We start from the raw sequence: 26,294 nt of genomic DNA, 5'->3' as shown, positions 1-26,294 counted from the left end.
GAAAGAAATTAAGCTCGCTGTGTTTCTTGTAGTAAACATAAATAATGGAATCCAAAGATGGGAAGAAACCTGGAAGAAAACAATGTTTTATTACAAATTTACTGTGAAATGGAGTTTTAGTGTGAGGAATAGGAAAGACATTCACTGTGCACTTAAGATGCACAACACATGATTTGTACAAGGTACAATTTTATAAAAATACGGTTTTGGGGTGCAAAATATGGATTTTTAGTCGTCTACGGAAAACTGGATTTCAAAGTTGGCATGTCTGCAATCCGCTTGAAATGTTGGGGAGTCAATCGACCTGAATTGTCAAAAAGTAGCTGAAAAGAACAAAAAAATGGGTCATTTTGCCGAAAGGTGGAGGACACGGGATTGACGCCCATGAATTTATCCATTGTAATTCTCAACACAAGGGGGATATTAAATATGCAGTTGGTTTTAGGATTTGCTCTGTGTTGTCAGACTTGCCTAAATAAAATCCTTCAGCCAGTTACAAAACCTGTAAATATGCAGAAAGAAAGAAATTGTAGCTGAGTGAATAATGAAATAATTTTAGAGTACACCTTTTATTTCTTTCCTCAACTTTGCAGATAAAGAATACCGTGTAGATTTGAAGGATTTCCAACCCCAAACACATAGTGGTAAGTCATTTGTGTGAACAATGTTTACTATGATTAGTTTATAATAGGCAGCTTTATTTGAGGGGAGTGATGGGGAGCAATCGCTCTAGCTCTCCTCAAATGGCAAAGCCTGATGTAAGGCAACAATACCCGTTATACAGGCAGACTGACCTTTCAAATAAGGTCAGTAAATCTGTAAATAACTTGCAGTTTATTGGGCAATTTTTTCCCCTTTGCGCATGTTTTTTCAGTCAGAATAAATCTACTTTTTGCCCAAAACAGCTAATTTTACATGCATACAGCAATTTCCAGCTCAATTCACTTTTCTCTCTGAACAGATTCATCAGGATCGTTCATAAATCACTAGTAAGCAAATGTTCTCAAAGCAGATCCAAATAAGTAAATTAGGTACTCACTAGAAATATTTCAATTCCTATCAGGAATCTTGTTCACTCTAGTTTGGTGAGTGGTGGTGTTTCTAGTTGTTATCAGCAATCTTTGTGACTGATTTGATGATGTCAATCCACTTTTGGCCAAAAAAAAGGCTGATTTTACATGCAAATGTTGAAAAAAATTATCAAAAAGGAATAATCTGAGTCGTTCAGGCCTTAGAACAGGTTGAGGTTTTTTTGTTGCCGAAACATGAATTGTGAGTAAATTTAATCTGTTAATTCTAAATGAACCAAACTTGGCAGTGGATAGCTTATGTTTGTTGGCAGTGGATAGCTTATGTTTGTTTCTAATTTTGTTTAAATATTTCCTTTAACTGCAGGTGGAATACAACAACCGAGACCATGGCTAGGACTAGATCATGTTAACAAGAACAAACGACCACGCTAAACTATCTAGAAAAATCCACCAAGATCCTCAACTAATGCAGCGCCATATTGTACACCCACCCTTTCCATAATCACCTCTAAAAGCTGCGCTTGAAATCCTCAAATAAATTAGCAACAAACTGATGAACTCTATTCATTAAGATGAGATGATTAAGTTATTAGTAATATTAAACATCTTGCTTTTGTGATAAAATAATGATAATAACAAAAAAAAAATGTTACAAATCAGGTGTATAGATGTTTACCATGCGCATCACGAAATAATCAGAAGGTACACTATTTTGTCCTAAGTGAGCTACACACAAACATTGTGTAGTTGGTTCTCGTTGGGTTTATCTTTGGGTAACACATACTTTCAAAATTTCATTACACCCATAGCTGTGTACTAAGAACCAAGTTAGTGACTTGAAAGATAAGGATCTTTGAAGTTGGATGAAGCATTGGGCAATACCAGTTGAAATCCAATACACCCTCCCATTCTCTTGGTCGGGCTGACGTCACAAAGGGGAAATAGCCTTGTAAAGCCATTGTGCGCATGTGTAGTTCCCCATTCTTGAGCTGGTTGCTATGCGCGTGTTTGTGCGAAGGGGACAATGTTCCTGGATGTCCGATCGAGTGAATGGAAGACATGACCTTAGTCTCCCACACATGGGGTGTAGATTATGTAACCCCATTTGAAATTCATATTCTCTTTGTCTATTGGGATGTATGGATTTCAATTGAGAGTAAAGATGTTTTTGGATGTGAAAGCTGGAAACAATGTATATACAAACACTATTTTAGTTGTTTTAACATGTAAGGCATTGATTGTTTGTCTCATGTTGTATGCAGTTTTTTTGTTTGGTAGGTTTTTTTTTGAATTTAATTCCGGTTGTTGGTATTTTGACACATATAAATGCTAAATAGAGGCAGGCCTTGCCGTTTAGATTTTAAAGGCGAATCAGCATGATTCTAGGCGAGTGGTCGAATTTTCACAAATATCACTTATTTAGGAAATAATCAAGTAGAGCTTCTGTCTTAAAACGGTATTTATGTTGAAATGCGCGCTAAAAATTTAACTTTCTACGCTTGGAGGGGGTACAGAATCAATTAAATACTGAAATGGCTGATTCAATGGCTGATATTGGGAGATAAGCAGCGAGTGATATTTAGTGTCCATGGCGAGTGGAATAGCGCTCACTAAAAATCGAGTTTGGGCGAGTGATCGCTCGCCTCAAACGGCAAGGCCTGTAGAGGTATAAGATTTGTTACAGGGATGTTTCAGATGAGCTATTGCTAGTCATACTAAGATCAACACTTGTCATGCAGACTTTATGCAAATGCTAGTAGTGTGGGACCATTTCAATAACTCACATGAGAGTTCTGAGACAAATAATTCATTTTGTTTGGCCTAAGGCAGTGGACATTTTTTGATAATGATGTATATTTACCAAAAGAAAAAAATATTAGTCATTTTCAAACTTAAATTCAGATTTTTTTTCAACCTCGTTGGAACATATTGTGCCCAATTTCACCTTTTTTCCCACCTGAAAAAAAGTGTTAATATGTAATAATATTGCATTAATTGTAAAGGAAGGGTGCATTAATGGCCTTTGATTAAAAATAAAACTATGCATGGATTATTTCCTCAATATTAAATTACAGGCAATATTACTTGTGCAAAAATATCACATGTTATGCAACATACATAATGTCTTCCTTATGGGTGTTCGGGTATGGATGAGCGGCCGGGGTGGTGTCCTGGGCACACGTGGATCTCTGCACCTTTCTCCTTAGATGGGGTGCTGTTGGAGACTGACTGGTCGGGGGCTGGGAGAGGATCAATTATTGTTGTTATCTCCCTGTTCCCTGACCAGCCTGTGGCCCTACCAGTGCCTTGGTCGGGGTTGGGGTCCTGTGGCCTGCATGTGGCTGGGAGTCTGCTCCGGCTGTCCCTCCTGATCCTGATCCACTCTTTTTGCTGATTACCTTTTTAAATCTGTGTGCTAGTTTTTTACTACAGGTGTAGATTATTGTTCCTTTTGTATTTTTATATGTAGTGTCTTGTGTATTTTAATGTTGGCCTTGTGCCACCTGGGCACCTTGGGAGAACAATGCCAGTGCATTGAAAGGTCAACCCAGGTTAAATAAGAATGAAATAAATAAATAAATAATACACTCTTGGAAATATGTGGCCAATCGGAGAAAAGACAATGTGGAGTGTATTAGAAGTGTTTAATTGCACACTAAGCACAATGCTTAGCACTCTCTATGCAGGTGAATGCATTTATATTATGTTATTTTTTGACATTTTAAGTGAATAGGGTCTGTTTTGTTATAACATATACATGTAGCAAACATCACAGGACTATTTCTTGTGTATGAAATAGGTTAAAAAGAACTGTATATCACTTGTTGCTTGAGAAATCCGTCAAAATAATGCACTTGTTATTGGTGAAATAATTGCTATCTTAAACATTCGTTTTGTGTTTGCCTGATAACATTAATAATGTTCATGTAATATTCATTTTGTTCCCATTGATAATTTCTTTATAAGGCAAAAAAAACCCAATTAAATGTATCAAATTGAAATGGCACATTCTGCATGGTTTTGCCAGGACTCACAAAAAAAGAAAAGAAAAATATGTCACTTTTTGTTAGAACATGGTATCCTTATAATGGCACAAGTTGAAACCAGAGAAGAAGTCTTACCCTTCCCAGAATCCTTTGCACCATGATAATTACCGCATTTCAGCAAATGACACTCCCAGATTTGAGATTAGACTTGTGTCATGGGTCGATAGTGAAGAAATAAACATATTTTACAAGATCTCGATGTGCTTTGGTCGCTGATTACATTTCGACCCATTTTGCACAGCAAATCAGTGCAGGAAATTGAAATGGGAGAAATGCATTGTGGGAAGTGTAAGATGTCTTCTGTGAGTTGAAACTTTTTGTGTTCATCTAACGACAAAGCATATTTGAGTTATGAAAACATGTAGTTTGTGACTGACTTTAAGATGGCCATTGTGTAGACATGCAAATATCTCTTTTTTGAGAATTTGATTAAAGTGTGTCTGGCCCGTAACATAGAGAGAGAGAGAGCTTTTATAATAAATATTGTTTTTGTCAACTAACAAATAAACTGAATGTATGCGTACTTCTTGAAATTCTGTTAATGAGTGAAATACGAGATCACACAAATATCTTGGATTGTAAATGAGGTCCCGGGTAGAGGAAGTGAATTTGGGGGGTTCATGCATAGTTTTCATGAAGAAACAGTTGTTTATACTTGGGCCAAAAAATATTTTTATTAATTTTTAAAAACTAGATAAAAATATCTAGGAGCCGTTTTTTCATTTTTTTGAATTTCGACCAACTTCGAGAAATTTGCACCAAAAATGGTCAAAAAATGCTGAATTTAAAAAAAAATCATAAAGCCAGATTTTCGCCCAAATTTCAAATATTTTTGGTGAAGTTGGTCAAAATTCAAAAAAATTATAAAAAAAACGGCTCCTAGATATTTTTAGTTCTTAAAAATTAATAAAAAACATTTTTGGCCCAAGAATTTTTTGGGTAGGATTTATGATCCAAAAATTACTGATTCCTTAGCTAGGCTTATTAGGGGATGAATTATGAGCACGGGAGGGGTAAAATTGGGGGGGGGGAGGGGGCGGCAAGAAATTTTTGGCATGCCGAGAGGGGGGGGGGCAAGTGATTCTTGACACACGTTTAAATAAAACGCTCTAAAATTGCTTACAGGAAAACAGCAGGGGGGCTCATAATTATTGCACAGCCCCTTATAGCTACGTGGAAAGTTCCAAGGGGTTTCAGCCGGTACCGACAACATTTAGGCCTATAATTTGATGGTCATATGTTGCTTATAATAGGCCTATAGCCTACTGCCTACCATTTAAAAAATAGAGCGGTTACCGCACCATATCTGAACCATAATGGAGCGAAGTTTGTAGTATTAGTAACTAGTATACCAATGTTACATGTTTCGGACTTGAGAAGTGTCACCCCAGTGGGGAATATATTTTCATTATATTCTTTACTTTTTTCTCTTTCATTTGACACCCCCGGGGTGTCGTACCTTAGCATTTCGATATGAAATGGACCCAACTATTGACCGGCTTATGGAGTGTCACCCCCGGTATATAGGGAAAATATATTTTTTATTATATTATTTACGTTTTTCTCCTTCATTTGACACCACTCGGGGGGTCATACCTTTTTGGCATTTCGAGATATAAAAGGGATTATGAGGAGTGTCACCCCTGGTTGGGAATTTTTTTCCCTATTTTTGACCTTCCTCTTTCATTTGACATCACTCAGGGGTCATACCTTCTTAGCATTTTGAGTATGAAAAGGACCCGTATGTGTGAAATATTTTTTGTCATATTCTTTACTTTTCTCTCTTTCTTTTTGACACCATCCGGGTGGTCATACCTTCTTGGCATTTGGAGATAGGCCTGTGCCCATTTCAGACCAAAAAGCGAGTGAGTAAGTAAGTATAGTAAGTCTATTTTGAAGCTGATACCATTTCATGGTTCAGCAAAAATCACTAAAGGGAAGTTCTTAGTGCGCCGGATTAAAACCCTTGACAAATAAGTCAGCCTTTCAAGTTTTCTTTTCGGAACCAGTGACATGTAAAAAATAACCTTTTGTGACACGGATAACCAAGGTTACACACGATGTAATTTTAGTAGAGAAAAATCCGGTTTAGATTGCTAATATTCCTTCAGTGAAGCTTGTTGTGTTCACGATATATGAAGACTTGTTGGTTGGCCCATGCATTGTCGATAAGGTAAGCAGCATTAACCATGTCAAGTATAATTTGTATAAAAGTGGTTACTCGAAACTACAGACTCGAAACTAGACGCTGAAGAAGTAGGCCTATATTTCAGTATAATTTTTTAAATACCAGTCAGTAAGCTTATACCCGGGGCTTATACCAGCTGAGAGAACTGAAGAAGTGACATGTATTGCGATCGGGAAAATATGCCTTCATGCATAGACCCTGATTTTATACCGTGGTATATGCCTAAATGACACGTATACATAACAGTAGGCCTACTCATGGAATGATAAAACCCGGAACCGACCTTTCAACCACTTTCTTTACAGCATCGTATCATATCACGACTATTTACTGATACGTGTACGTAGTATGAGGGTCATTCAAAAAGTTCTGCTTCCACCCTCATCTGCCCATAGTAGTCCTTTCATATTTTCCATGATTGTAACCTTTGGTCTTATCTAAGCTTATCTATAGTGAGGAAGGTTTGTTTTATTGAAATTAAAACTTTTTCATTATTTTCTCTACAATGCGTATGAATATCTACGCCGCGATTTTAAAACGTTGAAGGGAAAAACACCACAGCAACATAGTTTTTTTAAATGTTATTAAAATGTTGCTGTAAATATTTGTTGGTAAAATACTTTTTATCAACACTTAGTAATCCAGCAAGTTTTCAAAAATGTTTTCAAGGTTTTTTTAGGCTAAAACCCGGGGGGGCGATTTTCAATTATATACCCTTGATTTTGACAGTTCAAAGCCCCGAAAGACTCCCTTTTTAATACCCACTAGGCCTATATCAATTCCACGGGGAGCATTCCGCCAAACAACAACCAAATAAGCGAACAAAAAAATCAACATTTATTGTATCATCTTATAGCAAGTTTCAAAATATTCTTAGCCAATGCGACTATGATAGAGTTCCCTTTTTTGGTTACGTTCATTCGGATAATTTCATACATGTCATAGCTTAATTATTATGTCGGTTCATTATATCCATGAGAATTTAAACAGACGGCGATTCTCAACAATTTTTTATCAATAGGAAGACGATCTTTTATCTATTAAGACACGAGTCACTTTTCAAATGTTATCTATCAAACGAGATAACCGTCAGACACGGGTAGCCACCGGGGGAGGCACTTCAATATATGAAATGGATATAGCCCATAGGCCTTCACACTAAGGGGTGGGAGAGCTAAAGGAAAGAACAAAAAGGTCATTGAGTGACGTGAGAGCATTCGGTGAGAGTAAAATGTAAGAAATGTGTGGTCATTGCCGGTTGAGAGATTTGGACCAAAATTAGGGCAGCATTGGATGAGAATTAACATGATCATTTTATAAAGGGTCTTTGATGGGTGAGAGTCATGAAAACACCCCGGAAACACTTAACAGTCTCACAGAAGCCTCGTATAGTTCTAAACTGCTCCAACTGTGTTTTCAAATAAGAATTTATAAGAAAATCAGTGATAAATGGAAGATGCTGTTGAAAGGGCCTTTGGGTGACAGATCAAAATAAGGAGTCTTTGGGTGACAGCATATATTCGGGAAAAAAATTGGGGTATTTGGGTAACAGCGGCCGGTGCTGATGGGGTCTTGAACAGCCACGTCACCTCCAAAGTAGGAGTGCCCCCGGGATCGTCACTCATATTAATCAGCTGGGCAAATATATTTGGTAAGAGGGATGTTATACATTCTATTAAAATTATTATAATTAGTACAGTAAAATATGCTATTGCCACGTCTCTGTGGCATTTGAGTATAAATCTAAGCGGTCATGTTTTCATCTTAGTTCCATCTCTACCAACAGTACCATTATTTTGTTGTATTTCAGATCTGAAAAGTTTCCAGTCGATTACATGTTTTTATACTCTTGCATTTTTGAAAGACACTGGCTGAAATAATGAAGCTTTTCACTGCCTGTGGTTTACTCTTCATTACGACGGTGCTTTTATTTAGCGCCGCAAGATGCGACGAAGAGGACAAAGATGCCGCAACAGATCCAAAAGTCGCTGTTGCTGAAGATGGCACATGTGACAAAGAAAGCTGCGGCGACGACGTACCGCCTAAAGCAGAAGAAGTTGTAGAAGAAATTGACGCGGAAGAAGAAATAATCGCTGAAGAAGACGAGCCTAACGTCGGGAAAGACGAGAAAATCGAGGAAGTGGAAAGGCACGACCCAGCCGATGATCTTCCAGTAACATCTTGTATTTGTACGGGAATTGAGGAGAAACCTGAAGTAGGTGTGGAGGTTTTATTTAAGCCTGAAACATGTGGAAGACGATCTCCTGTCAACAACGATGATGTTGTTACTGTTCATCTACGTGGTTACAAAGCATCAGACATGAGTGAATTCATGACAACGTAAGTATAATATTGAGAACTGAGTAATTTATAGTAAAATCCCGGTTGGTTTGCTTGCTTGTCTTCCTTTCTGTTGTCTGACTCTCTTTCCAGACCCGAAGCCATGATTCATATTAGGTGCGGGGCTAAAAATTGGACCTTTTAAAAAAACAAAATATTCATAAAAGGGCTGATTTCAACGTTTTAACAGAAAAAAACAGACCTTTTTCTCAATTGACATGGGGTGCGCGGCCCATTTATGGTTGCAGAAAGAAATTACGCATCCCGCACCCGGAACCCTGGCTACATGCCTGTTTCCTCACTTTATTTTAATTTTCTTTTATTCTTTCTTTTACTTCGACACCCTGTCTTTTTCTTACGTTTTTTCCGGGGATTTCTTTCCTCTAAAACTTTGGTGAGTGTCACTCTCGCAATATTTATGAACCCCGGAAAAGATATAGGCCTAAAGTTGGAGGGGTGGGGGCAGATTTGACAAGCCAAAGGATATTTTGGGTGCAGTGGAATAAAGTACTTTTTGGCAGAGCAATCTTTGGTCATAGACCATAATGCTTTGGCACGCCGAAAATTCTACCCTCCCTGGGGCCATATTGCACAGACCTATCTTAGTAAACATGGTAAATGTAGCAATCTTTTACCCTCACATTTTAAAAGGGTGATTTTGATTTTTTTTTAAACAGTCCGAATCTGTATTATTTTGCATGCATGATCTTATGCATTCCACAGATACAACGAGGATGGTTCGGAAGGTGTGTCAGTTTTCTGGCCGATGGGTGTCGGTAGCAGTATCAAAGGGTTAGAAATGGGTGTGTTAGACATGTGTGTCAGCGAGAAACGAAAAATAACCGTTCCATCAAAATTGGTTCGGAACGGAAGAAACGAATTTGCAGGTATGTTTCATTGAATTTCGTTTCTTTTCTATGGAGTAAAACAACGAATTTATAACTTGAGAATCATAGTTTAACAGTAGGGTATCAACCGTTTATCATGGTGGTGGTGGTGGGGGGGGGGGGGGTGAAATTGTCAATCACGAGGGTCAAAAACTTGGGGGAAAAAGAAGGAAAATGTCTTTGTATTGAGAGGGGTCTGGCTGGCGCTTCATTTGAGGGGGTCAGAGGTAATTTTCACTTATTTGTATAGGGGTAAACCCCTAAAGTGCTTGTACTTACCGTCATTAATTTTGAGTTTATGTTTAGGGTTGTTGTCATGTTTGGGGTTAAGGTTACTAATGATGTACGGGTTAAGACCGAAACTAGAGCCCAGTTACTTGAGTATAAGACTAGACTCGAAGAGTTAATAGGAGGGCATTATTGATGTCAAGCTCAGTACCGTAAAATGGGGTAACTTTTGGTCACTTTTCAGAGTTTTTAAACCACTGCTTCCAAACAAAACAAATTATATGTCCAATTATCTCTTCTTTATGACATTAGAGTTCCTTTCTACACCTTGAAGTTGAAAAATTTGAAATAATTTTGTAAGGGTGCCCTATAGGGGTTAAAAATAGCCCGACCAAAGTTACCCCGCGTTTGGGGCAACTTTGGTCAGAGTATTAGGCCTACATTCCATGAAGGAAAAAAAATCAAAAAAATTGACCTTCGCTGTATATGGGCAAGTTGTTGTTTTTTGTGACATTTGACACCTTGCAAAATTAACCAAGTACACATCCCTGCTCACAAATATCGATTTTTAATTCTTCTGAAAAAAATGTAAAAAAATGCTCATTTTTGGTCAAAAATCCCGATTTTTTCGTACATTTCGAGGAAATTAGACATGAGCGACTATTATTTCTTCCAAATATATTTCTTAACAAATTGACACCAAATATGACTAAAAACAATATTGCTGTACAAAAATATGACCATTTGAAAAAATATATTTGACCGACCAAAGTTACCCCGCTGACCGAAGTTACCCCATTTTACGGTACTGCTCCCAACAGGTCGCGATGTCCAGAGTAGCGTAGCCAGAACTTTTTCAGGGAGGGGCATCAAGGGGAAAGGGGAGGGAAAGAGGCAAGACACTTTTAAGGGGGGGGGGCAATGTGATGAATATGGGCTAAAAAGTACAAAAAGGGCCTAAACAATCTTAGAATATCAGGGCTGCCAGCATCCCACAGGAGAATGGGGCAAGACTACCCCTGGCTACGCCACATGCAGCCGACGTCACTGTGGATGACCGACGGAACGTCTGCACCGGGGAGGGGTCAGATATTATACGACCATTCATTTGATTGACTGCATTTTAATCTCTATTTTCTGTGTTTCTGTTTACCTAGGTGATAAAATTCCCAGAGACGAGACACTTATTTTCGAAGTTGAATTAATAGGAGCCTATCCACATTATCAATCCGGCATGCCGAATATGTTTGAGAGAATGAACAAAAATGAAAATGAAGTCATCGAATGGCAAGAGGTTTGTATTTTTTAAATATTCGTGCCAAAAATCGCTTGCGCCACCCCTCGGTTTACCAAAAGTTTTGCCCCTCCCCAATTTTACCCTCCCCAGGGCTTGTAATTATCGGACAGTCCCTTATTCATTTTGGTATTGCAATTACTGATGTCAAGATCAATGCTTTATTTAAAAGGGACCATTCCATTGTCGTATCAAAATAAAACAATTTACAATATCCCCTTTTATTTTTCTCAGGTGCATGATTACATGGTGCTAGAGGGTGCTTTCCCAGATGGCCCAGACAGTGTTATACCACGGCTAACAACAGAATGGATTGAAAAAGCAGATAAAGATAAAGACGGAAAATTAACATGGGAAGAATTTCCATTACCGAAATATTCAAAAATGTAATTAATCTGCATTTAATTTATAGGTAAGACAATTTTTGTGAGTATTCTCAGGTATATCTACGAGTAATAGCTCAGATGTGTTGTCTGTGCAGTGTGCACATGCTATTTTTTTGGGTAATTACGGTATTCTATTCTTTTGTGCCGATTATGTTAACAAGTGTATATACACACTCCGAATATTCGACGTAAAATGTCATCTTCGTTATTGAATCTATTCTACTCTATTTCCAGTAATGAATGTTTACGAATGTGTGACGTAAAATCGATAATATGTTATGTAGAATGTCTGGTGGGAATATATCGATTTCCACGAAAGAAGGGGGGGGGGGGGAGATAGGGAGAGAGGGGAGGGAGGGAGAGATTGAGAAAGAGTAGGGGAGGAAGTCATTTGTATATTACCAGAAAACACACAACGTATTACAGAAAACGTTTAAATTTCGGGTTATTATAAAGGGTACAAAAACGCTGTAACATTATTTTATAAACTTTTTTGAAAAATGTTTTAACAGAATATTATGTTGACAAAATATTTTGCAAAAATGTTTGCCCAAAATATTTTACAATAACGGTTTAAAAACATATTCATGATCTTAATATAACCCGACAATTAAATGTTATTAAAATGTTTTAAATAAACGTTTTTTACACAAAAATGTTCTTAAAAGAACATTTTTGTGTTTGCTGGGTTTGTCTTCTCCATGCATTCAACATCCATATTTTTCATATCAATTCATGCAGAATTTTTCAAATGTATTTTGCGAAGTGCCGTTCCAAATTTACTTCGACTTCCGGGTCAACTCCCGGGGGTCAAGTTCATCCATTGTTTACTTAAAATTGAGCTGCAGGTTTCAGAGTGGTTTTTTAATTCTAGACCATGTAGACGGCGGAGTAAACTGCATTTCGCAACTCTTGAATGGCCAGGGGCTATTTTAGAAGAAAAAAGTCACTGCACGTTAGCAATTAACGTAAAATCTAAAAGATCAGCTATCAGTATAGACAAGCTTGTGGGGAAGGGGTTGATGGCAGAGGGGTTGTCGCCCCTCTAATGTCTGGTTCACTAAGGCCAAGTAAATAAAAAAACATGTTTCTCGTCCCCTCCCGCTTCCTTTTTTGAAGATTTTGCATTTGTCTTTTTATTTTGCAATCTTTCTGTCATAACTTTTTGTAAAGATACTAGAGAAGCTGCAACTTCTTCTTATATACGCCTTTACAATAGTATTAGAAGCATTTGTGAAGTATTTTGTGATGACCAGAGGGGTTGACATCTCAAAACAACAAAATAAAAAGAGCCTCTTCATGTTTTTCAGCTTCTAATCTTTACGCTATAAAACTTAAGGGATAAAAAGCGTCTAAATAGGGCAATTTAGGGCATTTTTTCAATAACGAATAAAAAATAAAAAGCCCCTCTTCCTCCTATGTTTCCAAAACCTGGACGAGAAACATGTTTTATTTTTTTTTACTTTGCCTAATATATAATTAATTCAACTGACTTGTCATTATTTTTAATTATCTGCAGCTCCATAAAAGTACACACTAGGATCATTAATGTCATTAAGTTTATGGTATTGATGGTATTGATATGCAAAAACGAATACAAACTCTGCAAAAACGTATAAAATGCACACAGATGCCTACAATTGCACGAAATTAATATCTGTAAAATGTAATAATAATTAAAAATCCTTTTGATTTACTTATAGAAGGGTAGGTTTCATTTAAAGGTCCGTAACCCGATCGACAGCATCATCCCCGATTTTTTTCATTGTTGATGAGGTTTTGGTATCACATAATAGATACTATTTTTCTCATTACTATCCTGAAATTTGACGCTCCAAGTCGATGTATTTCCGGAGAAATCATGAATCACAGCGGTTTTTACAGGTATACCAGTTTGTAAACAATGGTAAATACTTTGGAATTCTGGGAGGGAATTATGAACGAAATATCAGTCACCGCAAGACGGTGCGCCGTATATAGTTATGAAAACGGCAACGGTAAGCGTGTGTGCTAAATAGCTCAATTGACTAGCGCGTTTGTTTTTTACCCGAGAGGTACCCGGTTCAAAACCCGGTCTCGGAAGGGTTTTTTCCTCTCCATTTTACCCAAACTTTTTTATATTCATTTGAAATGTACATATTGCAAGGGAAATATATTTTGTTTCCTTTTTTCTGAAACGGTACGAAAAAAAAATTTCCGTTCAATACGGGCCGGGCATTGTACAGCATGTCAGCATTCGTCATTGCCTGCCCAGAATGCAATTCACGTATACCAAGGTATTGGATTGCAAATTTGGCTATTTATTCACATTTACGCTGAAAATGCTCTCGTTTTTTCACAAAGCAGCATAAAGGAGGCGATATTTGATATTATTATGTAATTTTAAAGACAATCCATATCCAAAACCAATAGGGTTACCCCCCTTTAAAATGTCATTCTATTTGATTGAACTGTCATTTTTGATAACTCCATAAAAGTACACAGAACCTCTTTATTAAATGTTGAATGAAATGCTCACGTGTCCCTACCATCTCTTAAGGGATGGGGTATGAACGTTTGGACAGTATTTATTGTGGGACATTAGAGCACATCAGACATATCGAATTCCCGGGATCGAATTGCATTCTGAATACGAAGAATGTCCTTCTGATATCAAATAATTTTGATTTTTTTGAAATTCGCAATGTAATAGGCTACACATTTTATGGCAAATGATTAAAAATTGATATTTTTTATATTTAACAGTACTCGAAGTAAACTTTATAAATCTGATGATTTATACTTAAAGTGTATGTAGGTGGGATGAAAAGCCGACGATCAATTGAAAATTTTGACCTTTCGTATTGAAGATATGGATTTTTTCCCAAAACACCAAAAAAATTAGGGTTTTTTCTCCCAATTTTCTCCATTTAAAATTGAGCAATCCCTTTCCTGGTTCAACTAAAATTTCAGGTCCCCCCCAAGACACCAACAAAATGTCGTGTTCTCCCCTAACTTTTTCCATCCCCCCTGCCATAAATAACGATCGCTCCCTTATTTCATTCTTTCTCTCTAGGTTCGTGATATGATATTGGCAGAAGACATGTATCCAGACGGACCAGTGATAGACAAAATGACTCAAGAATTTATGGATAGGGGCGACAATAACAAAAGCTAACAAAGATGGTGTCATATGCATGGGATGAATTCACTTTGCCAAAATACTCATCAATTGTGATATTATATGTCAGATATTGTGAATATTTTATTCAAAAATCACAGTTCCTGTGCAGTGGGAGATAAAGGTAATGTCTTCCATAGGTTTTTGCATGTGATTTCAACTGGAATATACCTCGATGCACCTGGTAACTATCTGTAATTCATAAGTTTACAAGAGTATTCAATATGTCAAAATGTTTATTTAGGTGTAAATATTCTTAATTGAGGTTTACTTTGTTTTAATCTTAGTAAATGTTTGTGTGAAATATTTGTGCAATGGGGTGTATTTATAAAGGTCATGTATAATCAACTCCTGATTCCAGATACACTCTAATTTTTTGAAAACCTTTTTTGTAACAGTTTTTGATCCCCATAATATGTTCCACTATTGAACGCTGGTGTTCCAAATATGAACGGCAGTGTTCAAGATGGTGTTCCAAATATGAACGGCAGTGTTGAAGGTGGTGTTCTAAATATGACCGGCAGTGTTCAAGGTGGTTTTCTAGGTTTGTTTCACTATTGAACACTGGATGTTGCCTAGAACACCACCTTGAACACTGCCGTTCATATTTGGAACACCCCCTTGAACACTGACGTTCATATTTGGAACACCAGTGTTCAATAGTGGAACATATTAGCTCATATTTTGGTGTTCAAGAACTGTTACAAAAAGGTGTTTAAAAAGGTGTTATCAGGCGTCCAAATATTTTAGAGTGTATTTGATAAAAGATTTCATCTGTATTCTGTATTACAGATGTAAGCACAATCCCAGCAAACACAAAATATTTGACAGAAAACGTTTAAATATCAATATACTGGTATATAATAAGGGTATAAAACGAAACGTTTTAATAACATTCAAAATCATTTTCGAATTGTTGCAAAACGTTCTAACATAATGCTATCTAAGTATTGACAAAATATTTTGCAAAAAATGTTTGCAAAAAAATGTTTACAATGTTGTTGTAGTGTTGTCAGTACTAAATATAACCGGACATTTAAATGTTATGAGAATGTTTTAATCAAAACGAAAACATGTTTATAATGTTTCATAAACATATTTTATATTTCATAAACTTTTTTATGTTTGCTGGGATGGTATGATTAGGCGGTTTTGCAGACTAGGAAGGAATCTAATAATTCAGTAATGATGAATTTTAGTAACTTTTTAGTAACTTTTTGTAACTAGTCTCCGTTGCAGTCTGCTTGCATTTTTAGAAAAAAAAGGTCTATACAACTACCGTAAAAACGAGCTCGATATGTGCTTACTATAGCTTGCTATCGAGCGCTTTTGAAAACATGAAAGTCCGGTGCTTTATCAACTGAGCTAATGGAGTTGAGACACAAATTTGCAGGTTTACATAACTATGTGTATCGATGATTTGCTAAAAACCCTTTACACTTTTGTGGATGGGGCACTTCATGTTTGCATGTTTTAAAAGCGCTCGATAGAAAGCACGTATATGCTAACTATCGAGTTTTTATTAGAGTATTGGCCATTTCCAACAAACTCAATACTCTATACTCAATGTTACTACAAAACTGTGATTATGATGCCTCAATATATTTGGCACAATACAGAGTGGTTTATAATGATTTTGGATTCATCACTATGCAAAACTTGTAGGGGCCCATGTTGAAGTATATAATACCGGGACGTGCTGCCAGGCTGTCTTTCACAACATATCCCTACACGTGGGTATGTTTTCATAGAAAATCTCTGCAGGGGTTCATGTTTCGCAATCCTGAGAAATCACCATAATGCACCCCCCCCCCACCCCGATGCACCCGGGTGCAAAACAAAATATGGCACGAAGGCCAAGATATCTGGTAGTTGTAGCAATAGTATTTTAGCATTTTAGTATTTTAAACAGTTTTCAACTTGTCTCACATCTTATCAGTGGCTCTGGGACCAGGAGGAAGGGCGGGACGGGGTGGGTCCCAGCCCCCAATTAATGATTGTGGTGGCTATGCGCAAATACCATAGGGTCCCCACCCCACAGCCCCCGGCCCCAATATTTAAAATCTTCCGGAACCTATGTTATTATACGATGTCAGTTTGCCCGGGCTTAGTATCTTATTATTATGATTGTTATAAACCTATGATTCAAAATTAAAATGTGCTGAACAAAATGAATGTGGTTTGGGAATATTTCTGATTAATATAATATTGTAATAAATTCAATTACTGAATTTTTGTACAAAATAATAGAAGGAATTTTATAGTTCTAACTCAATATATTCTTGTCCAGCTTGTGTAAATTCTCTTTATTCAAATGCTTTGGGTCTAGTCAGTGGTATATCCAGCATTGTTTCAGAGGGGGCAAAGGGGGCAAGACAACTTTTAAAGGGGGGGGGCAAACTTTGACGAAAATGGTCGAATTGGGATTTTTTTTTAAATGCAAAAAGGCCTCGTCTGTCGGTCGTATAAAAGTTATACTATAGTATAACTTTTCTGGGGGAAATGTGCCTCGCGCACGGAAGTGTACAATTTAGTTAGTAGAACAAGGTATCTCTCTAAATGTAAAAGAGTGATAAACTCACTCCCCAAAAGAGTGATTCACTTATAAAACCACTCAAAAATGAGTGAAATGTGTTTTTAAAACTTCACAACCACTCAAAAAAGAGTGAAAACCACTCTAAAAGAGTGAATTTCAACTGGTTCAAGGAGTTAAATGAAGGACGACACATTTTTAGAGTTGTCCTTCATTTAACTCCTTGAAAGAGTTAAAATTCACTCTTAAAGAGTTGTTTTCACTCTTTTTTGAGTGGTTCTAAAGTTAAAAAACACATTTCACTCCTTTTTGAGTGGTCTTATAAGTGAATCACTCTTTTTGGGAGTGAGGTTTTCACTCTTTTACATTATAATTGAAAGAGTACAAGCCAAATTCTTTCTATCTCACTCTTGAATATGGTTACTGTATACCTTAATGCACCCGTCACATTTTTTCTTGAAACGCTATGTCAACCAAGTCTTCCGATTGCTATATGAGCCACTCTTCAGTGAGGCTCACCATGCAGCATTGATCACCAGCAAACAAAAATGATATTATCAAGGTAGGATTTTAAATTCTAAAATAGGTTTCATTAATTGGAGACCACAATAATGGTTGCTTTAGTTAACCGACTCCTTTGTTGTAAATGGCAGCTTGACAAAATGAGAATAGGGTACAGGACGCAATCCGACCACCAAACTTCTTCACTTGATGGCTTGCCTCAATTTTGCTATTAAAATTGTATGATATAAACTTATGATTGTACTTTCCTTAATGGTCTGTCATATGAAGAAATCGGAAATAAAATTTGACAAATTCAACACGAATTTGTAATACCGCTCATAAAGACAACCAAAAACAAAATGACGAACAAAAAACTCAAAATTTGAAAGATAGGGCCATGATTATAATATTTTATAGAACATTTTTTCAAGACATATAGTATTCCTAGCTATTCTTAGTCTTTCTGAATTACACGTCAGGTCATATATCCATGAGAATTTAGACAGACGGCGATTCTAAACAAATTTGTAAAATTACAGTCATCAATAGAAAGACTATGATCTTTTATCTAAAGACACGAGTCACTTTCAAATGTTATCTATCAAACGAGATAACGTCGGAAACGGGTCGTCACTATTAATAATCAGCTGGGCAAACCAATATTTTGGTAAGAGGGATGATTTACATGATATCAATACTATTATTATTAGTTAAGTGATTTTAAACTGATGTCACTTTTACGATTAGGATGTTTCCCCGTTTTTATCAGAGGTGCGGGCAGCACTATCTCGTGGCTTCATTTGCAATTGCCACGTCATATGGCAATTAGGTATAAATTTAAGCGATTATGTATATTAATTCTATCTCTACCAACAGTACTATATTATTTGGTTGTATTTCAAACCTGAAAAGTTTGCGGTCGGTTTTATATTTTTATACTCTTGCATTTTTGAAAGACACTGACTGAAATAATGAAGCTTTTCACTGCCTGTGGTTTACTCTTCATTACGACGGTGCTTTTATTCAGCGTCGCAAGATGCGACGAAGAGGATCCAAAAGTCGCTGTTGCTGAAGATGGCACATGCGACAAAGAAAGCTGCGGCGACGACGCACCACCTAAAGTAGAAGCCGAGGAAACTGATGCGGAAGAAGAAATAATCGCTGAGGAAGATGATCCTAACGTCGGGAAAGACGGGGAAATCAAGGAAATGGAAAGTCATGACCCAGCCGACGATCTTCCAGTCACAACTTGTATTTGTACGGGAGTTGAGGAGAAACCTGAAGTAGGTGTGGAGGTTTTATTTAAGCCTGAAGCATGTGGAAGACGATCTCCTGTCAACAACGATGATGTTGTTACTATTCATCTACGTGGTTACAAAGCATCAGACATGAGTGAATTCATGACAACGTAAGTATGAAATAGATGCATTTGTAGGATTGTAGAAATTAAACTTGGCTAAATTTTATGATTGCCAAATCCATATTAAAATACTCACTAGTTTTAGACTTTCGCCATCTCGGCTGATGGCTTCTTCAGAAATAACCATTGGGATCCACTTTTCCCGCGGGTTTGGCCGCTCCTTCCGGCGATTTTCTCATCTCTCGGGGGCTTAGCAAGCTACTCTCTAACTCTAACCATGTATACGATCCACTTATAAGAACTAAGCCTCCGAGAGATGAGAAAATCGTCGGAAGTAGCGGCCAAAACCGCGGGAAAAGTGGATTTCAAATTTTCAATGGTCATTTCTGAAGAAGCCATCAGCCGAGATGGCGAGAGAAACTCATTACGTTTCACTGCCTAGAGAGAATTGAACACAACTGGGGTTTAGTATCTGTCAATGAGGTGACACCAGGCTGTCATTATAGCTAGAGGCAGTATGCCTATGACACAGATGGATGGGTCAATGAGTTACATAAGTGAACTTGTGTGGTATTTAGTTCCCAGGAAGTGAGTTTTGCCTGAGGCAATTTGTGGTTAAATGTTGATCCCTCACTACAAGAGTTATTACCGTTGATTTGGTTGAAAAAGGTGATGAGACATGAACAATTCTGTTCAGGCACTGAAACCTAATGTAGTGAGTATTTTATGGATTTGGCAATCATAAAATTTAAAGTATAAGTATAATTATGAGTAATGCAGTAAAATATCTATTGGTTTGCTTGCTTGTCTTCCTTTCTGTTCTTTGATTTCCTTTCTTTGATGTCTTTCTTTTCATTTTCTTGCATCTTCTTTATGTTTTCTCCAGCACCTTCCTTTTTGGCTAAATGGTTTGAAACTGATTTTTTTCGCGACTTTCGCGTGCAATGTCGATCTCAAGCACAAAATATGCTCCCACCTTCCTAACTTTTAATGCTTCCCGCACTGCCACTGTTTAGATTCCACTGGTTGTCCATCTCCTCCTCTAGCTTTCCCTTTCTCTTTATATGTAGATTTTCCTTTCTTTTTATATTTCATTTAATCGTTGTGTCTGTATCACTCTCGCTTTCCCTCTTATCCTGTCTCCCATTCAGTTGTATTAATTATGAGCCACCGCGGGAAGTTGCTTAACATTTTCTCACAATTTCCCGAAGTTCCTGAAAACACGCTCAAAACTGCGACACCCTGCGAACAAGTGGTCTAAAGTTAGCGTAGGTCACTAAACCATGGTGACTAAGTTGCCTAAACATTTTTCGATCAAAGTGGGCATGCAGGAGATGTCAGAGAGCTTTAGCTAGCTTTCTGCAATTTTGCGTAACATTATAAAATGATGTGAAATGTCAGTCGTTTTTGGAAATTTGGTCAACTTTGGGCAATTTCGCCTGTGACATGTGGCCTAATTGGAGGAAGGGAGAAGACATTTTTGGCAAACCAAATGATTTTTGGCACTTTGAGTGGAGTGGGGAAAGCACCTTTTGGTACACCAAGGGAGGAAGCAATTTATGGTGCCATTCGCAAATTCTACCCTTTACCGGCGTTCATAGTTATTGACCAGTCCCTAATGCTACAAAACAAAAAACTAAAATGGCCAGAATATAAGAATTTGTACAATTCTCTATTTTTGCTTGCTTGATTTTATGCATCCCACAGATACAATGAGGATGGTTCGGAAGGTGAATCAGTTTTCTGGCCGATGGGTGTCGGTAGCAGTATCAAAGGGTTAGAAATGGGTCTGTTAGACATGTGTGTAGGCGAGAAACGAAAAATAACCGTGCCAGCAAAAATGATCCGTAACGGAAGAAATGAATTTGCAGGTATGTTTCATTTAATTTTGTTTCTTTTCTATGAAGTAAAACAACGCATTTTAGAACTTGAGAATCATTATACATTTTATACTACGCACAAAAGATATCCGTACACAGTACACTTAATAAAAATTCCTTTAAAAAGGAATAGGGCGAGCCACTGAGGAAGTGCCAAGATAAAGGTGTAGTTATACCCGCATGCAATAGCATGCAGGGTATCTTCCCATCCTGTGGTTATACCCGCATGCGAAGCATGGACGGGTATATTGCCATCCTGTGGTTTCTTCTTCTCCTCTTCCTCCTCCTCCTTTTTCATCAAACACATCATTCTGTCAAGGCTAGCGCCACAACTACAAGGGCCCCAGGTCCCATATGTGGTACACTTATGGGCCCTACCCCGTAGAAGTGCCTTTTGCCCATCTTGGCCCCAGAGGTCAAAGGTCATGGGCCCCAGGGGCCCAAATGTGAAAATACAAAGCACGCCATTTCTCATCAAATGAAGCAGCTTCAGGGCCCTGAGTTGGTACACTGATAGCCCTAGGGGTACTCTATATTTACAAATATACAAGAGCCCCATATGTTATATATTATGGGCTCCATGGGCCCAAATGTTAAAATATGGTGCAACAGATTGACAAGCCTAGCTCTATAAGTATAAGATGACTAGGGCTCATATGTGGCATATGTATGGGCCCTAAGTTGTAGATGTGCCTTTTGCCCATTTTGGCCCCATATGTATAAGGCTAGGGGCCCCAGGGGCCTAAATGTTAAAACAAAGGGCCGGCCGTTTCTCAGCAAATAAAGAAGCTACAGGGCTCAGATTTGGTACACAGATAGGTCTTTAGTATTTTATTGTCATATGTATATATAACCCCATATGTCGCATAATATGGGCCCCAGGGCCCCAAAAGCTAAAACATAGGGCCGGCCGTTACTCAGTAAATAAAGCAGCTACAGTGCCCAGCTTGAGTTTTCTGATAGTACTTGAGAATTATACTTCAACATATGTACATGAGCCCCATAAGTCAAATATTATGGGCCCCAGGGCCCCAAATGTTAAAACAAAGGGCCGGCCGTTTCTTATCAAATAAAGCAGCTTCAGGGTTCAGAGTTTGTACACAGATTGCACCTGAGAATTATATATTTATATGTACATATGAGCCCCATATGTCACATAATATGGGTCCAGGGCCCCAAACGCTAAAACAGGGCCGGCAGTAAATAAAGCAGCTACATTATTGGAAATACCAGCGGGAAGCGTTAAGGCTGTTCCAGTTAAATTACATACCCATTGGCTGTTCCATTTAATTTACATACTCCCTCTGAAATGTCCCCCCAAAAGGCTGTTCCGTTTAATTTACATACTCCCTCTGAAACGGCTGTTCCATTTAATTTACATACTCCCTCTGGAATAGTTTCCCCTGAATCGTATTGCATAGCCTCACTGTGAGTAAGAGAGACTGACAACAGCAACCTATGGAGAGTAAGAGAGACGACTCCAATGGGAGGGACTTTTACAATTTCTTTATTTTAAGTGCTACGACAGTGCAACCTACATTCAATTAAAGCTTGTGACTTGGACTTTCAATTTTCTGCCCAATTGGGTGACTTTTTACAATTTTTTATTTTAAGTCCTCAGCAAATGAGGACTGTAAGTTTGGGTACACCTATAACATGCGGGTATAGCCGTATTTGTGTACAAATATATAGCCTTCTAGTTATCTATGCCTGTGGAACAGGGCATAGATATTCTGCTTATGCTCTTTAGTCTTCTCCTTATCTATGCCTGTGCAACAGGGCATAGATATTCTGCTTATGCTCTTTAGTCTTCTCCTTTTCCTTCTTCTTATCTATGCCTGTGCAACAGGGCATAGATATTCTGCTTATGCTCTTTAGTCTTCTCCTTTTTATCTATGCCTGTGCAACAGGGCATAGATATTCTGCTTATGCTCTTTAGTCTTCTCCTTCTCCTTCTTCTCCTTCTTCTCCTCCTTCTCACCCTTCATATTGACAGGGCTATCTCCAAAACTACAAGGGCCCCAGGGCTCATATTTGGCACACATAGTGGCCCTACCCCATAGATGTGCCTTTTGCCCATTTCGGCCCCACAGGTCAAAGGTCACGGGCCCCAGGGGCCCAAATGTAAAAATACAAAGCATGCCGTTTCCCATCAAATAAAGCAGCCTTAGGGCCCTGAGTTGGTGCACTGATAGCCCCAGGAGTACTCTATATTTACATGTATACATGAGCCCCATATGTCATATATTATGGGCCCCAGGGCCCCAAATGTTAAAAAAAAGGGGCAACAGTTTGACAAGGTTAGCTGTGAAACTACAAGGGCACTAAGGCTCATATGCGTATGGGCCCGAACTTGTAGATATGCATTTTACCAATTATGGCCCCAGATTTTTAAGGCTAGGGGCCCAGAGGCCCAAATGTTAAAACAAAGGGCCGGCCGTTTCTCAGCAAATAAAAGTAGCTACAGGGCTCAGATTTGGTACACAGATAGGTTTTCAGTATAGGGTGATGGAACAGCCATTAAAGGGACACTCCGTTTTGGGATTAAAGGGGTATTCAGATTTTTTGATATTTTTTTTTTGATTTTTTTTTGTATGGAACGTGTTTGTTGCATTATTTAAGGAGGAGCGCCCTCAAGCGTTTACACAGTAAATGCAATTAAAGGGCTATTATTTGATTTTTAATTAATTAATTAATTTTTCAATTTTTTTTTTGGTATACTGATAGCCCTTTTAGAATATGGGGTGTCAGTGGGTGTTAGGGTGATGGAACAGCCATTAAAGGGACACTCCGTTTTGGGATTAAAGGGTATTCAGATTTTTGATTTTTTTTTTTTGATTTTTTTGTATGGAACATGTTTGTTGCATTATTTAAGGAGGAGCGCCCTCAAGCGTTTACACAGCAAATGCAATTAAAGGGCTATTATTTGATTTTTAATTAATTAATTTTTATTTTTTTTGGTATACTGATAGCCCTTTTAGAATATGGGGTGTCAGTGGGTGTTAGGGTGATGGAACAGCCATTAAAGGGACACTCCGTTTTGGGATTAAAGGGGTATTCAGATTTTTTGATATTTTTTTTTGATTTTTTTTTGTATGGAACATGTTTGTTGCATTATTTAAGGAGGAGCGCCCTCAAGCGTTTACACAGCAAATGCAATTAAAGGGGTATTATTTGATTTTTAATTAATTAATTTATTTCAATTTTTTTCGTTGGTATACTGATAGCCCTTTTAGAATATGGGGTGTCATGATGGATTAAGAGTGTCATGGTGGGTTAAGGGGGTTAGGGTGGGAAACACAGGCATAGATATTCGTGTTTGGTCAAACACAACTGTGCCATCTAGTCCTTCTTATCTATGCCTGTGGAACAGGGCATAGATATTCTGCTTATGCTCTTTAGTCTTCTCCTTTTCCTTCTTCTCCTTCTCCTTCTCCTTTTCCTTCTCCTCCTTCTCACCGTTCATATTAACAGGGCTATCTCCAAAAGTACAAGGGCCCCAGGGCTCATATTTGGCACACTTAATGGCCCTACCCCATAGATGTGCCTTTTGCCCATTTTGGCCCCATAGGTCAAAGGTCACGGGCCCTAGGGGCCCAAATGAAAAAATACAAAGCATGCCGTTTCTCATCAAATAAAGCAGCCCCAGGGCCCTGAGTTGGTGCACTGATAGCCCCAGGAGTACTCTATATTTACATGTATACATGAGCCCCATATGTCATATATTATGGGCCCCAGGGCCCCAAATGTTAAAAAAAAAGGGGCAACAGTTTGACAAGGTTAGCTGTGAAACTACAAGGGCACAAGGGCTCATATGTGGCACACGTATGGGCCCGAACTTGTAGATATGCATTTTCCAATTATGGCCCCAGATTTTTAAGGCTAGGGCCCAGAGGCCCAAATGTTAAAACAAAGGGCCGGCCGTTTCTCAGCAAATAAAGTAGCTACAGGGCTCAGATTTGGTACACAGATAGGTTTTCAGTATAGGGTGATGCAACAGCCATTAAAGGGACCTCCGTTTTGGGATTAAAGGGGTATTCAGATTTTTTGATTTTTTTTTTTATTTTTTTTGTACGGAACATGTTTGTTGCATTATTTAAGGAGGAGCGCCCTCAAGCGTTTACACAGCAAATGCAATTAAAGGGCTATTATTTGATTTTTAATTAATTAATTAATTTTAATTTTTTTTTGGTATACTGATAGCCCTTTTAGAATATGGGGTGTCAGTGGGTGTTAGGGTGATGGAACAGCCATTAAAGGGACACTCCGTTTTGGGATTAAAGGGGTATTCAGATTTTTTTATTTTTAAAAAAATTTTTTTTTTGTATGGAACATGTTTGTTGCATTATTTAAGGAGGCGCGCACTCAAGCGTTTACACAGCAAATGCAATTAAAGGGGTATTATTTGATTTTTAATTAATTTATTTATTTCAATTTTTTTCGTTGGTATACTGATAGCCCTTTTAGAATATGGGGTGTCATGATGGATTAAGAGTGTCATGGTGGGTTAAGGGGGTTAGGGTGGGAAACACAGGCATAGATATTCATGTTTGGTCAAACATAACTGTGCCATCTAGTTCTTCTCCTTCTCCTTCTCCTTCTTACGCTTCATATTAACAGGGCTATCTCCAAAACTAAAAGGGCCCCAGGGCTCATATTTGGCACACTTAATGGCCCTACCCCATAGATGTGCCTTTTGCCCATTTTGGGCCCATAGGTCAAGGTCACGGGCCCCAGGGGCCCAAATGTAAAAATACAAAGCATGCCGTTTCTCATCAAATAAAGCAGCCTCAGGGCCCTGAGTTGGTGCACTGATAGCCCCAGGAGTACTCTATATTTACATGTATAAGGTGAGCCCCATATGTCATATATTATGGGCCCCAGGGCCCCAAATGTTAAAAAAGGGGCAACAGTTTGACAAGGTTAGCTGTGAAACTACAAGGGCACTAGGGCTCATATGTGGCACACGTATGGGCCCGAACTTGTAGATATGCATTTTACCAATTATGGCCCCAGATTTTTTAAGGCTAGGGCCCAGAGGCCCAAATGTTAAAACAAAGGGCCGGCCGTTTCTCAGCAAATAAAAGTAGCTACAGGGCTCAGATTTGGTACACAGATAGGTTTTCAGTATAGGGTGATGGAACAGCCATTAAAGGGACACTCCGTTTTGAGATTAAAGGGTATTCAGATTTTTGATTTTTTTTAAAAAAAATTTTTTGTATGGAACATGTTTGTTGCATTATTTAAGGAGGAGCGCCCTCAAGCGTTTACACAGCAAATGCAATTAAAGGGCTATTATTTGATTTTTAATTAATTAATTAATTTTAATTTTTTTTTTGGTATACTGATAGCCCTTTTAGAATATGGGGTGTCAGTGGGTGTTAGGGTGATGGAACAGCCATTAAAGGACACTCCGTTTTGGGATTAAAGGGTATTCAGATTTTTTTTTTTGATTT

At 38.0% G+C, this 26,294-nt stretch overlaps 2 protein-coding genes across 4 annotated transcripts in view; both read left to right on the top strand.

The window, feature by feature from the left end:
- The window catches only part of LOC140151144 (ubiquitin carboxyl-terminal hydrolase 7-like), a 42,209-nt gene extending 38,554 nt beyond the window's left edge, over positions 1-3,655 (top strand). Inside the window, exons 22-23 of the mRNA XM_072173369.1 lie at positions 594-644; positions 1,396-3,655. Of these exons, the coding sequence (XP_072029470.1) occupies positions 594-644; positions 1,396-1,463 (119 nt within the window). The 3' untranslated portion in view covers positions 1,464-3,655. The remainder of the gene's footprint in view (positions 1-593; positions 645-1,395) is intronic.
- Positions 3,656-5,970: 2,315 nt separating this feature from the next.
- Positions 5,971-26,294, top strand: part of LOC140151142 (peptidyl-prolyl cis-trans isomerase FKBP14-like) — an 83,035-nt gene continuing 62,711 nt past the window's right edge. Inside the window, exons 1-6 of one of the 3 annotated variants that reach the window (XM_072173362.1) lie at positions 6,044-6,251; positions 8,077-8,606; positions 9,330-9,493; positions 10,879-11,015; positions 11,250-11,427; positions 14,457-16,838. In XM_072173362.1, the coding sequence (XP_072029463.1) occupies positions 8,146-8,606; positions 9,330-9,493; positions 10,879-11,015; positions 11,250-11,405 (918 nt within the window). In that variant the 5' untranslated portion in view covers positions 6,044-6,251; positions 8,077-8,145 and the 3' untranslated portion in view covers positions 11,406-11,427; positions 14,457-16,838. Of the gene's footprint in view, positions 6,252-8,076; positions 8,607-9,329; positions 9,494-10,878; positions 11,016-11,249; positions 11,428-14,456; positions 16,839-18,554; positions 19,007-20,665; positions 20,830-26,294 lie in introns of those variants that run through there. The other 2 variants (XM_072173363.1, XM_072173365.1) reach the window with 2 other exon arrangements.

The sequence above is a fragment of the Amphiura filiformis genome, chromosome 4, assembly GCF_039555335.1.
Source record: "Amphiura filiformis chromosome 4, Afil_fr2py, whole genome shotgun sequence".
NCBI classification, from domain to species: domain Eukaryota; kingdom Metazoa; phylum Echinodermata; class Ophiuroidea; order Amphilepidida; family Amphiuridae; genus Amphiura; species Amphiura filiformis.
Note: the sequence above shows the minus strand (reverse complement) of the source record. Positions and strands in the feature narration are given on the sequence as shown.